This window comes from Streptopelia decaocto, assembly GCF_964273445.1.
Source record: "Streptopelia decaocto genome assembly, chromosome: 2".
NCBI lineage: Eukaryota > Metazoa > Chordata > Aves > Columbiformes > Columbidae > Streptopelia > Streptopelia decaocto.
Window position 1 is genome coordinate 70,404,131 of NC_138655.1, and position 15,475 is coordinate 70,419,605.

The following is a 15,475-nucleotide window of genomic DNA, read 5'->3' on the forward strand; positions in this document are numbered from 1 at the left end:
GCAGTTGTTCCACAGAGGGGATCTCACTTTGAACCTCCATGTGTTTGAGACCACAACAATGGCTCTCCCAACCTCAAAAAGTTTCCTTGAGGCAAAGGAATGTTTTGCATCAAGAGAAAATGCCCCAGGAGCTTAGCAATGGCTTTGTGGGAAGAACAAAAAAGAACCATTTTTCTTCTATTTATTTGTAAAAAATACAGTATACATATTCAAGTATTTTTCATGAGCCTGAAGGGTAACAGATTTCATAGTATAATATCTGCTCAAGGGCTTTATTTTAATGTAACAACAGATGGTTTTGCTTTTACTATAAAGCCTGTACTATTACTGACCTCGTCTTTCTCTTCAAAGGGATTACACTGATTAGATATCATTTTCTCTTCTAAATCAGGCTGCTGCTTCTCAGAAGGAAGTGGAAAGGTGGCCTGGCCTGAAGGAGCCTCCAAGGTTGGAAGACACCATGGGGTTCACTTTGTGTGGGGGTGCAGGGAAGGGTAAATGATGGTGGTGCACAGGGAGGCTGCCGGGCTCCTCGGCTTTTCACTCTTCACTTTCCCACTATAATTCATTCCTCAAAACAATCTTAAATTGCATGAATACCTAAAATACACTTTTAATCGAGAAATGAAGGGTATGTTGCACAAAGCACGCATCACGACAGCAACCCCAGAACCACTGAAATCAGTGACAAAATCCCACCCTGATCTCAGTGGTGCTGGGATTTTGCATCCCCCCAAGCAAGGCTACTCACCTCTCTTTTCATCAACGGTAGATACTGCCTGGATTAAAAGCGGTGCGTTGGATTCGGTGTACTCCACAAAGACCAGCAGCAGCTTCAGCGCCGTCTTTACCACCAGGCGGAACTGGAAGGAAAGAGTGCGACTTGTCATTCAGCAAACCACAACATTTCCAGATGTGCGACATGACACTGGGCAAGACGCAAGCACAGCGATCCAGATCTAGTAATAACACATGAATGGAAGAGATTAAGCTGTGCTAGGACTGAGAAAAGGAAAGGTAGCCAGTTGGCTGAAAATCATATTCACCAGGCAGTGCTTTCCTAGGGAAGTCTCAATAGTCAATCCAAATGAAAGGTTAATGCTGCCACATGTAATAAAAGGTTGAACACCTCACCTACGCGTGCACCTCTGCATATCTCCAACATGGTTGTCCAAGTCTGATGTACATAGAATGTACTGAGCTAAGAACATATATATTCCTCTATTTCTCAGCACAACATTTATTTCCCCCTTTCACTGTGAGCTTTAGATGTTGTCAAATTGCTGTATGATGGGATGGTTTTCTTCTTTTCTTATAATGTTACTATTCAATGGTTAAATTATTAAACAGATCAATCTTCACTATTTAACACAACTTGGGAGAAAATGTGTTTAATCTCCAACTATCCCACCCTGTCACAAAATGTGTCATTTACTGCAACTGAGCATTCTGCCTCCAGGTTTTCAATCTCAAACTTTTATTTATATCCCCAGGAGCATGAACTGAGCAGAGACTCAACACTGGTAAAATGGACCGACTGGAAATCAATAGCCAAACTCTATCAGTTTTATCACAGAACTCCTATTTACAGAGAGGACCATTAGACGATTAGATTAATTTTCAAAGCGCTGAGTAGGAATTTTCAGGGACTTGCTTGGCATGATCAGGTATGTGGAAAACAAACAAACCAAAACACCAAACTTCTTTACTTAAGGGAATATTTGGAGCTTATAATAAGAAGAGATGAGAAAAAGGAGGACTTTATAACAGGCAGGACCCTACATGCTCAGATGAAAGAACTTTTACTAAGAGAATTGATTCGAGGTCAAATATGTTATATCCTCAATCTAAATAATGGATTTAAAGCCAAATAAAATATGATACACTTCTGGTCCCAGAAGCACAATTTCCCATCTACTGCAACTGAATCAGGCTCCAGAAAAACTTGTATTTGCAACTTTACTGTATTTTTCTGCTATCTTGTTCTGCAATAAATCTATCCAACAGCGTGTAAGATTTTAACGAGACAGCTGTAGTAATGTAGTCATTACTCCTTTGCCATTGACAGATTTTTAAATCTACTTAGGGTACATTCATGTAGAGATAAGCCACACTCCAAAAATCCCCATCTTTGTCTCACTACATTAAGTTGGTAGGCAGTCTGATGCAAAACCACCTGGTTATTAAAATGTCTCATGTGGAAGGAAAAAAAAATAATAATTATCCTGTACTGCTAAACTGTTTCAGGGAAATATATATATGTGTGTGTATATATATATATATATATATCTTTTTCATCCTTCAGTACTACCTCATTCCCATTCTCTCAGTTTTTCAATTCCTCACAACAAAACAAACAGGCAAAGAATCACTATTAATCACTTAATAGATGCACTCAAAGACAGCGGTTGTGTCTATCTATAGTCTAAAAAATCCTGCAAGTGCAACGGGCAGAGGCTCAAGCTACTGAATTCACATTTCCACCCACAGAGACAGATTCGAGCTACCTTTAAGGCAGTGAGCTAAAATGCAAGTTGCAGCTCACTGCTATAAGCACAAGATTTAGTGTGAACAGTGACCCAGGTACTTCCCCAGCTTCTCGAGTTTTACTCACTCGTGCTGAATAGAGCTTAATGCACTGCAATGATACTACTAGCAATGTAAAAACTTCTGCTGTCAAATCTAGACTCTCTTCAGACTTGAGGTATCACTGAATCAGTTAATTTTAGAGCTGATAGCCAGGAAAATCCCAATGACAAAGCTGACCAGGTCCCTTAAGATGCTGAGTTCACCTAATTTGCAGTTGTACAGCTGTAGTGATACTTCATGGATACATGAGGTAGTCAAATTAAAGGAAACTGAAATCCGATGACACACAGCATAATCGTTCCTTGGAAGGCACTGTTGATACAGCAACAAATCACTTCCTCACGATTGTACCAGACAGCTCTGTATTTGCCTGGCAGGCCAATCCCACACTGTTTCTGGTCTGCAGTGACATTTCCCCTAGCAATCAAGTCCAATAGTTTAATAGACATATTGAAAGAATTTCCAACAAGTCTCCACTTGTTTTGTAAAGTTACTCTGTAAATCAGGAGTCACCAGATCACTGTAAACAATCTAGCATTAACATGCTCTTCAGATAATCAAGTGTATGCTACTACGCATTAATCTTATCAGGATCCTTTCCTTAGAAAGGAAATGTTGGATATTACTTTAAATGGTTCTTAAAATCTCAAGGTTTGGCCACACGGTGACAATGGGATGCATTTACACATAAGTACTGCGTAAGTTCCAACACATTTCCATTTGACAACAACCAGTGTGGGGCACACCAGGCTTATGTCTAATTTTGCGAATCTCTTTTTCTCCCAGAAAGAAGGACCATCTGCAATGCCTTTGTTCTGACTGTTACCTGCTGGCCATGGCAGCTGCAGTAATAAGGAGCTCATCCCTACACACCTTGTACCAGCCATGCCGTAAACCTTGTAAAGCCTCAGGGCAGCCCAATGCAGTTGCAGCAGAACAAGGCTCATGCCGGCTGATTACTCAGGTGCTGTGTGCAGATGCCAACCTCCTGTGCTTAACAAGCTAACACATGACAGCATAAGGACTAAACACCATCCAAAAGCAGTCCTGGAGAAAAGGAGTGATAAGAAAAGCTTTGTTTTGCTTGCCATTTAGCTAGTAGAAGGACACTATAAGTTCAGTTCCTCAGCCTGAAAAATTTTGGGACTTATCCAACCCCTCACAAAATATTCAATCATCCCTGGGAAGTGGAGGTGCCTATAGGTGAAGGTATATACCACAGCAGCTTTCTGCTGGTAGGCAGCATGGCCACCAGCTTTGAAAAAAAAATGCATTTTGTTGTTTCCTACTCAAGAGAAAATGGCATCTGAGACCCTTCTGGGCACTTTTAAGCCTGCAAGCTGCTTCAGACATTTGGGCAAGTACAAAACCAAACTACTGCAGTCCTAGACTAAGCCTCACAGTGCCTACACTGGAGACCTACCTGTGATGCATGCAACCTCTGCACATATCCTGCAACGAGGATTTTCAATACTGCTTTAATAGTGCTTCTTGACAGAAGCAGGCAATCATCAAGCAGCTCCACTGCCCCCTGGAAACTGAAGTCTTCAGCCAGCCAAAGGCCCTCCAAGACATCTGACAGTCTGTCACTCTCAGACACATGGACAGTCCAGAGCCTGGCATGTTCACACTAAAATCTACTCTAATTATCCACCATGGCACCAAGAAGTCTCTGAAAGGTCTGTTCCAGGAATACTTGCTGCCAAGACCCACGTGAAGCATGGTGCATTTTCTTATGTGGCCTCCAACATGATGTTCTACTTGTTAAATGATCCCCTGTGGCCTGACCTGCCTGTAGCAGCTTACACATGCTGCTGATAACCTTAAGTGTCGGGTATCGCAGTGGGGAAGGTTTCAGCCAAGACCAAGAATGACAGTTTAACAACTTTCAAAATACCAGAGCTATTCAGAAAGTTTCCATTTGCGACTAATATGATGACTGTCAAGGCGGGAGATACTCATAACTTTGTGAGTGGACTATATAATGTGTTTGCAGGGCATGCCTTTTCAATTATTTAGTAAATAGTAGCCAGCTACTTTGCAAATAAAATAACCATGTATCTCAAAACTGGGAGGTCACATAACAGAAAAAAAAGAGCAGCAGTTCATTGACTTTCTTGCTTCCCTTTGTGAAGTCACGGGAATTTTTTGCCAGTCATAGGTATTGTTTTATTTCACATGATGTACCCAAAAGGCACAGCAGCAGAAACACGCTTCATATTTCACTGATGAGTAGGTGAACCTCTATTCATTTGAATCACCATTAAAAACTTCACAAAGGCTTTTAAGGCTGTTTCTATGATTTACTGGACTGTCATTCAGTAGAGAAGATGGACACAACTGCTTTCTGAATCAGCTTCAATGGAGGTGCAGTTCTGATAAAATCCCTGGGGCAATCACACTGTTAGTACAAACAGGACCAGATGGTGTAAGACAATAAAAGAGGTATGCTTGTGTGCTTGTGGTAGATAAGGAGGAAAAAAGCCCTGGTATCATCACTTTGCAAACATAGGTTGTTGCGATTAATTTCCAATTTCCCCACTAAATATCAATTTAGTTAGAAAAGATGGCTCACTGAGGCAATATATGCACCCATGGGCTCAGTAAAGTGATGTTTTAACAGTTCTGAGATTAAATCAAGATTCGTCAATTTCATACCACTGAATCAGCAAAATTTATTGTGTTTTTGTATAACGTGCAAGCCAGTTTATATAGAGGAAATGATGTTAGCATCTTCTGGCTAAAGATAAGAGGCAGACAGCAATGTAAAAGGAAGAAGAAAAATTATAAACCTTTTCCCTCTGTCTTGCTTTATGTTATACAGTGGATTGGGCAGTCTCTTTCCTTGTTATCTCTTTATATTTAGACAATTGGAAATGTGTTACAGACCCAGCCAAAGAGACCACACAACAGGCTGCAAAACTCATGTCTCGTGGAAGGGCTTGTCCCAGTTTTTGATCACTTGCCAGGAAAGGCTTAAGCCTTTACAAGGAACATTGTCAGAAAGTTCATTGACTTAGAGACCAAAGCAACCGTTGCAAAGATTTAAAAATTTAGTATTTTTTTAAAAAGGAAGGAAAGAAAAAAAAAATTAACTAAAACCTTAATATTTCACTAAGTGCAATGTAATTGCTTTGGATTTATGCTATTCAAATTTGAAGGAGAAATGGGGATTTGACATTTAACTGAAGATTTACTACGGCCAAATCCTCCGAGGCCTAATCCAAGTGTTGACATGGTCTCGTAGGCCATGTACTCATCCTGTTGATACAACACAGCCAGGCAGAGCTACAGCTAAAGAAACCTGCAGTGCAATGAGTGCCTGGCCCGTGGGGTGAGAGGTACGCAGGGAAGCTGAAGCCCTTCTTTCTTGTGGGGTGTGAAGATGCCCCCGACTTCAGATCTTGTGCTGTGGGAACAGTCATCACCTGCAATGCAGCTCCGTTTCTCATTTCACAACAGGGTAAAACCACCCTCTGTTCACAAAGAGAAGGAAAGATCTTCCTGGAATGAAGACTATGTATATATATGTGTGTATATATAAAATATACAATATATATTGTATATATATAAAATAACATATGTCATAATATATAATATAATATTTTCCTTTGTAGTAAGCAAGGAAAAAGAAACGTAAATATTAAGCTTAAGAGAATCTGAGAATAATTTAAGTTGGAAGGGATCTAACACCACTTGTCTTCTCATCTTAGGTGAACAAACCCAGGTCCCTCATTCTCACATATCATGTACTCTCCTCCCTAACCACTGCAATGAAGCCCTGCCAGACTTGCTCCAGTAGGTAAACATCTTTCTCACACCGAGGAGCCCAAACCAGGAGCCCTGAATGCCCGATGCAGCCCTATCAGCACCAAATGGGGAGAGGCACTTCTTCAACTTGGTGGCTACACTCCCACCAACCAGGCTGCTTCCAGTTGGCCTTTTTTGACACAAGGGCATACTACTAACTCTTCCTCAAATTTATATTCTCTTATGCAGAATGAGTAGACAGAATTAAATAATGTGATGCTAAAAGAAGTACCTGTAATTTTCCCTGATTTTTAAGAAGAGTTACCAGGACTCGATACCCTTAAAGGGTATTTTTCAAGGGAAAACCACAGGCAAAAGAAGACAAGAGGCAAAAAAGGAAGTGCCAGTTAAAACTTGTCTACTTTTGTCATGACAACATTCACCTTAAGCTTGTAGCATTACTGCCAAGGCCATAAAAAAGTACAGGACATGTTTATCAGAATGTTAGATGTGCATAAAGAAAAAAACATTGAGGTTCTCCTAAAATTTCCTAAAATATTACATGTTCCATATATTTCTATATCTATTGTTCTGAGCCTATGTCTCCCGTTCAGACAGGGTAGTTGAAGCAAAGCACAGCTTTGGCTTATGGCTCTGGATAAATCTCATGAGATGGGTAAGGATAAAATTGAAAAGAAGAGAGAAGAAGGAGAGAAGAAGGAGAGGAGAAGGAGAGGAAGGAGAAGGAGAAGGAGAAGGAGAAGAGAAGGAGAAGGAGAAGGAGAAGGAGAAGGAGAAGGAGAAGGAGAAGGAGAAGGAGGAGAAGGAGAAGGAGAAGGAGAAGGAGAAGGAGAAGGAGAAGGAGAAGGAGAAGGAGAAGGAGAAGGAGAAGGAGAAGGAGAAGGAGAAGGAGAAGGAGAAGGAGAAGGAGAAGGAGAAGGAGAAGGAGAAGGAGAAGGAGAAGGAGAAGGAGAAGGAGAAGGAGAAGGAGAAGGAGAAGGAGAAGGGCGAAAAAGGAGCTCTATAGTGAAGCAGTGGTGAAAAATACCTTCTAACATTTCAAAATTACAATTTGGGATTCAACCAGAGTGTGTTTCCAGCTCTTTGCTTTCCTGCCATATTTGTTGTTGCTCATAGGTTAAAAAGCTCCTTCAGGACGTGATAAAACTAGAGATATATAAACACACACACACTTCCACATATACAAAGAGAGCAGTACATATATTCTTCTCTTGTGTATCTACTCTCTATTGCCTACTTGTTTGCTACTATAATAGCTTACTATTTTACTGTTAGTTTACATGGTATTAGAAGTCTCAGGATTGTGCTTCAACTCAAGCATTCGTGGATATGGGCAATGCAATCTCTCTGCTCTGTATGAAAGAAGGTTTCCTTCTGACGACCGCACAACACAATCTTATCTTACTAGGGCTCTGGCATAAGGTGTCTGTATTTTGTGGCAGATCCCAGAACCATGCCAACTTGTTTGCTTTCTTTCCCTGAAAGATGAAAATGCACCTGGAACACTTCTGCCCTTGTTTTCAGAGAAACATCTAATCTTGAAATCAGACTGAAATCAGAAATCTAATATTGAAAACAGATGAGGAGAAAGAGGACAACTGGATAATCTTACGTTGGCATCTGTTTGGATAGCACAGCTTTGGTAGAAATTAAGGTATTTACAGCCCATAAACCAGGATGTGTACAAAGCAGGAGGCTGATCTTATTTCTGAGTCAGGTAGTCAGTGCCAGGTACGTGCATGCATGACATACAAGAGCCCTTTACCAAGGACGTATATTTGTAGACAGTCTTTTAGAAACATAATTTACCTGACACGTACAACATTGCAGTATTTTCTGATAAAGATTACTTTTATTGAATCACTGGAACAATGTCATTTTGATATTTCACAAGCTGTTCACCCGTATTTATGTTACAGGGTTGTCTCCACTGCAGCCAGAATCTTACTGGACCTTTCTCACATCTGCACGGCAGAAAACCATCTGGTTCTGATTTCAATCAGCCAGCACTGGGTGCCCAAGCAGGGAGAGCCACCTCTGATACCGCGGCTGGACACGTGCTAACTCAGAAGTCTGCAGGTGTGCCTATACATGGGAAAGAACTCTAACATCTACAGCAAGAGCAAACAGCTTTGTAAATACGTTGCACAGCATTTATGTAATCCAGACAAAAATGTATCAGAATTGGGGTGTCTAAGTGTCCATAAGGAGAACAGCATTAGAGGGTAAAACATTTGGATACCCCTATTACTAGGATTTGCAAATGCCTTACAGAACAAAGAAACCAAGCCCTTTCTATTCTCTGACTTTCTTCTCCAAACCCGACATCTGAGGTCAATTTCTTCATTCCAAAAAGGGTGACAATTCTATTTAGTAATCCAGTTCCTTTCATAGGTTCTCAATGCCAGAACTGCATCACCTGAGTCAGCTTGATTTTCCATCTAACTTTAAAGCAGCCTCTTTTAAAGAGAATAACCTAAATAACCTCTAGAACACTACAAAACTTCTCGAATGAGTGTAATCACCCTTCTCTAGAAGGGAGAAAGAGTTCATATGTGCTGGGGCCTTAAAAGCTGCTTTTGAGGCTGCAATGCCAACTTCTCCACTTTGTTATCAGAGAGGCAACAACTGCCCCAGTCACAGGGTGTGCAGGGAACAGGGAGGTACCACAAAGCTGAGATACATGGGAAGTAACAGTCAAATACAGCATGCATAAAGTATATAAATACCCCACTCTAGGTCCTGAACTCTGTGTACACTCAGGCATTTTATTTATGACTGTGACTGTTAAGTGATCTCTGACATACCAGTAACACAGGCAAGAGTGTGCATGATGCCATGTCTATTTTAAGCATTGGAATTTTTATCAGTTGGCCTACATTAAAATAATGGTAGACCCCACCTTAATATTCAGCCATTTTTGCTCAAATTTTCAAAGACAGATGCTTAAATAAGGCAAATTAACTGTTAAGTGCTTTGCAGGCTCAGGACTGAAGGTGTGGACATTTCAGGCAGGTGAGCTAGACTGAGGTACTAAAAAAAAAAAATATCAATTAAGCAATGGTCTTCTAATTCTGAATGTTCCTTTGAACTTTTCTCTCTGCAGAGCATGTGATGCTAGGGGTGGAAGAGAAATGCATGCATTTACTATTCTGAAAATGAAATTTCTCAGAACTTTGCAAACGTACTGGATAATGATTATAAGGTCTGCGCACATATGTGGTGTGTATCTGTCATTTATCTGCGGTGATATTTCTGACATGAAGAGAAAAAAAGCCATTAAAAAGAAATTCATCTGGCTTACCAACAAAACACAGGGATGAGCAAGTAGTGATTAGTGACTGGTCAACAATAAAAAAAAAAAAGGCTTGTGCCTGGAAATGATTATTTAGATCATCAATCATGACCCAGAAGCAGAAGAGGGAAAAATGAAAAAAATCTCTACACAGAAGCAGTCAATTCATACAACAAATCAAAACATATTATAGGCCAAAGCGGCTCTCAGATGAATACATGCAATTCTGATGGTAGCTTTAAAAGAATACTTTGGGGGTGGAAATTGGCCTGTATTAAGCCATTTGTAATGAACTAACAATGTAGCTACATTTCTCATGCAGCAATCAGCACATAGTACAGACACTGTTTAAAAACAAAGTGCTGCAGATTCTGGAATGAGACAGCAGATGCTACAGGGTTTTTCAGGCATTCTCCTCTCCTCGCTTTGAAATACCAACCACGATCTTCCCATGAGGTGGGGAAGTGACTTTCTCAGCCAATGAAATGTTTAAAATGATGTTTTTCTCTGTTTTATGACAAGATGAATGGAAGGCCATTCACAGCTTTGCAGGACAAAATATAAAGTGAGAGAGGTCTTTGCTTGTTTTCCTCCCCTGCAAGCAGACTAATCTCCTCAGTTTCTCTTGTTCATTGTCTGGAAATTACATATAATTATTCAACCAAAAAAGAGCATGGGACAGGACACGGAAATTACAGGACATTAAAGGATCAAACTTCTTCGGTCTCAGGTGTCTCTTCCGATGGTGTCATCACACCATTGTCAAGGTCCCCAAACATAGAGCTGTTAGATATTCCCTAGTTTTGAGCATCTTTCTCTTTTGCTCCTTCAGAAACTGCTGAAACAGAAGGCTTTGGTTTCAATTAAATTTTTAGCTTTTTTCTATTGCAAAACACAAAAATACTGGAAATTTGACATCAGTCTGTGTTCAAAACAGGAATTACGCTTCACTTGTAAAGATTTACACTAAGATTTTCTTTTCTTTCTCTCTTCAAATTGTACAGTTTCATCATATTCAACCTGTTGATGCTTTTTTTAAGTCGTCCCAAAGTTGGTGCCTTCTAAGGCTCTAGCCAAATGAACACCAGCAGTACATTTAGACCGCCTTCTGTGTCTGGCTAAGGATTGTGATTATATTATCTTAGATACGGTATGAAACACTTAGCTTGAGAGAATTAACAGGAACCTGAAAAGCAATTTCTGCTAAAACTCATGCTAGCATATTATGTGCTATCAAACAGCTTTTAATAAGGAACAGACATTTCTCTTTTTAATTCTAGAAACACGAACCTCAGATTGTTTATATATAGGAACGGTTTTCTAGCATTTTCATGTTATGGATCATAGAGTAAGACTGTCTATGAAAGTCTGTTCCTTTCACTAGATAACACAAACTTTTTTGGACAGATATGAAACTAGCCCTAAGCAAAAATTAAAAAGAAAATACTATGATGTGGATAATGTCATTCTAATGCAACTTAACATCTGGAAACATACTGTCTGACCAGAGCGGTCTTTAGGAATCACTAACACTTCTATTGAAAAAAAAAAAAAATACATTTCTGATGAACAGAATGAATGAAAAATAACCTTATAACTCTTGACCAATACTCTGATGATCTGTTGAACAACAGACACAACTGCGATATTTTATATTTTCGTAAAAAGAAAGTAGATAATAAGCAACATGAAACCACAGGTAATTAGAATTCCATATAACAGATGCATTCGCAAACTAAAATTTAAACACTGGGTACTGTTACACTGATCACAAGAACTGGGTGTGTGCCTACATAGGAGGAATGTGATTAAGGCCATTTGGCACATGGGCGTGATTTTTTTCTTGTAACGATTGAAGAGTTACATCCTGGACCATCCCACCAGCCCTCTACATTGATGTATGGACTTAGCCTTGAACTAGGCTGTCCCCAACAGATGGTCACTGGGCTGAACCTCTGGCTACAGGAAAGGTTTGGGAGAATGGCAGTTTCAGCAACTTTTTTTTCCTAGGGCAGAGCCAAGCTGATATTTCCTTAGCTGTGTTCCAAAAAAACTGAGAGAGGAAAAGAGTTTCTATGAACTTAATTGCAGACAGGACTTTATCTTCACTCCTCTCTCCAAAATCCCCTTCATATCACACTATTTTATCTTTTGTTATGTGGCTCAGTGACATCCTGGTTTGTGAAGGCATCTAATGTAATATATCACTGTACTCAAAACAAAAGGCAATGAATTTTAAGGAGAGAAGGGATTAGGTAAGTTGTTAATACTTCAAAATACTACTATAAGTTACTGATGTGTTACTTTATCTCATACATTGAATTTTAGTCTCTTAAAGCCATCTACAGTTAATCATATCATGCAACAGTTCTATGAAGTGGCCAGTGATTCACTGCATTTTACATATAGGAAACCTGCAAGGTTAAAAGGCAAACAGAAGATGTAACATTGCATCTTCTTTGTGTTTGTTTTTGTTGTTGTTGTTGGCTTTTTGTTTGGTTTTGGTTTTTTTAAGTCTCCAGAAAAATATTTGACTAGTGTGTGTTTTCAAAAATATTTTGTTTTCCAGATGCAGGATACAGTTTAATTTTCATGACTGATTAGAAACTATTTAGAAGGAAGTTGACTTGCTCCACATCAAACCGCCTTCTTCTGAGACCCACCTCCTATCATAGCCAGACCTCTGATTTATACACCTGTAGGTGATGCAAAAAAGAATACTCGCATGACACTGGCAGAGACTGCTTCACAAGCTTCAGACCTGCAGTAACATTTGACATGGGAACTGTGTACAAAGCAGCATCCAAACTTCGGCATCTTCAGGGAGTTAATTTTCCTTCTGTCCCATGCACAGAACAGCTCAAGAGGGCCTCCGAGATGATCCTGTCCCTGCCTGTGAAAGTTGTCAACAATAAAATCCGTGGCTCTGCTGAGTTATGGTCAAAGCCAGAGGAAAACAGAGAAATAAGGAAACTATCAGAGTACCTTCTCTCAGAGCCTCCTTACAAAATCAAACCCACTCTAACACACGACAGTCATGAGAAGAACTCAATTTTCACCCTTGTTTCCTTAGACAGCTGTGCTGTCCCTCCCATCGTCCACTTGTGGATTAAATCTTTGCTATAACTATAGGATCTGTCAACTGAATTCAGTCATATTTGACAGTGATTGAGGTATATTCCTATTCAAATTGAAAACTGCATTAGAAAAGATACCCAAGTTGGCATTTCTATCAGAGAAAAGGAAGTTTCCAGCTATTTTGAAAGCTAGAAAATTGGTCTTCATGAAGGCTTCCACCAGCCACACTGCAGGCTGCCAGTTGTACCACAGACAGGTACGGGACATAGGACAGAACTGATGATGCAAAGAGCATGTAGGGTGGGAAGGAAAAAGCAAGGAAGGAGAAAAAAGATAACAAATTGCTTCATTAGTTCTGCTCACAAAACAACTTGCTAGATCTAGTGGCCTTGGCGATGTCCTGTTTAAATAATATCAAGGTTGAGTTTGAGGGCCCTAGGGGAAAAAACTATTTGAGTCTGCAAGTACAGTGGAAAACTACTTTGTTATTATTCTGCGGTTTTATGCAAGTGAAATTTGTTCTTTCAACAGTTCCATTAAAATGTACTCATATTAAATACAAAAACTATGGCTGGGTTGAAACAACTTCACCTGAAAACCCCTGTAAGTTTAATGATATGGTTGGCAGTCCTTTCCTGACCCTGGACAATCTCATAGAAAATATTTCAACAGTAAAAACTCAAAATCCAAACAACCTATGTATAAAACGTGTGGAAGTGGTCGAAGATAGTGTGTTAACAAAGAGTCCAAACTATAATATGTATTCTTTATTGCAACATCTTTCTTAAGTAAATGATTGTTAACAGGTTATCCTTTCTAGGTACCTTAAAAAGCAACATCCTAGTGGTTTGGACTACTGAAATGATAAAACTGTTGAAAGAACAAACATCCTACATAAAACCATGGGAAAAACCCACCACCAACTCCTCTTGAACGAAAACTAATAAAATAAAACTACACAAAGGAGATATATATGTATATATTCCACTTATTACTGGAAGGGTTGGAGTAGTAGTATTTCACTGCATGTACAGACCGGAGATTTTTCTCTATTCTCAAACTTCTGAGTATTATCAGGCACACAAAGAAACCCAGAATCTGTGGTTTGACTGCAAAACCATACCCATTCATCTACCTTCGGACAACTTGCCAAATAAAGTTAATGAATAAAGCTGCTTCCTGAGGAGCATCTAAATATAATGGAAACAGTCACATCTCTCCAGCAATCACCTATTTGTCACAGCTTTCCCAGATCTGGAAAAGGTGGCTATCTTCAAATCTAGTTCACATCGTCGGTATAGTCCAGATGCTTTTTTCTACATTCACAGGACTCCAAGATGAAAACAAAATGCAATTGAGCCCAGACACATTCCCAGCTTCCCATGTGGTGGATTTCTGAGCTGAGTGGCAGCATCTTCCACACAGCTAGTGTTTAGAAACCTGATTTATGGGGGCACAAGTCACTACATGTCACCTAAAGTGCTGCTGAATTACACAGCACTAGCAATTTCACATTATTCTAGCTCCTGCCTTCATTGACAGAGGTCAGAGAAGGAGATATTTTAAAGTTTCATTTTCATAAATTGTTGCAGATATGCAATTTCTGCATACAGGTGGAGAATGGCAAAATTATATGGTATTATTATGGTAGGCAACAGTACTATCATATCATAGTGGTAACTAACGATTTTGTAAGAGATACAAAGTTCAGTGTTCAAGGAGACAATGTAATTTCTCTATCATCTCAAGCTACCTCCTTCCTCTGATTTGTATCAACCAAACTCATCATGTCCACCCTCAATTTTACAGCAAATCAAACAAACATATAAACTGAAAAGGTCTATGTTTGGTTTTTAATCACAGAAAGGAGAAAGAGGTGCCAAGAGACACCTCAGACTCCTGCTCGGATAACTGAAATGGAAGTGTTTCTATACACCGCTCTTCCTGGTAACGTGTGAATGGCTTTCTAAGCCCAAATTTGGTTTAGCCCTAACCACACTCATGTTTACTTGTGTTCCAAAGGTTTGCAGGTTAGACAATGTCAACTTCAGCTTCATCAACATCCTTGAGAGGATTCTGGCGTCTAGATTCATCACCATGCCCAGAACCCAACTCTAGTTTGATCAAAAGTAAATTTCTTCCTTAGAACCCATAAAAAAAGACCCTGGATTTTACTGTTTTCTTCATAGTATAAGGTATATGCATGTGGATGTTACTACAACAGAAAATGTAAGAGGATCCTTGGGTCATTGATAGAATCACAGAATGGTTGAGGTTGGAAGGCACCTCTGGAGGTCATCTAGTCTAACTCCTTGCAGAGCCACCTAGAGCTGGTTGTCCAAGACCGTGACTAAATGATAACAGCTATATCAAAAACATTAATAACAAAATAGAGGCCACTGTTTTGTTTTGTGTTTGTTTGTTGGGTTTTTTTTTTTGTTTGGTTTTTTGGTTTTGTTTTTTAAGTACTCTTCATTTTTAAAAGCCTATCATCTTCAACTTCTTTTCTGTCTCTTTTCCACATACCGATACCACCCCCCAAACACACACTGAAAGGGACATGAGGGCACAAAAATATCCATAACACTTGTTATTTACACCAGATCACAGTGATCACCTAATTTCAGTGTTAACAGACCAGCCCTACATGCATTATGATTCAGATGCCCATCTAGATAACCAAAATGTACAAATCACCTTAAGATGAGACCTTTTATGCAAGGAGATTCTAGTAGTTCTCTG

General features: G+C 39.6%; 1 protein-coding gene across 2 annotated transcripts in view; it reads right to left on the reverse strand.

Moving 5' to 3' along the window:
- The window catches only part of FHOD3 (formin homology 2 domain containing 3), a 384,646-nt gene that overhangs the window by 129,985 nt on the left and 239,186 nt on the right, over positions 1-15,475 (reverse strand). For both annotated transcript variants that reach the window (XM_082045688.1, XM_082045687.1), the window contains exon 7: positions 752-863. In XM_082045688.1, coding sequence (XP_081901814.1) covers positions 752-863 — 112 coding nt within the window. The remainder of the gene's footprint in view (positions 1-751; positions 864-15,475) is intronic.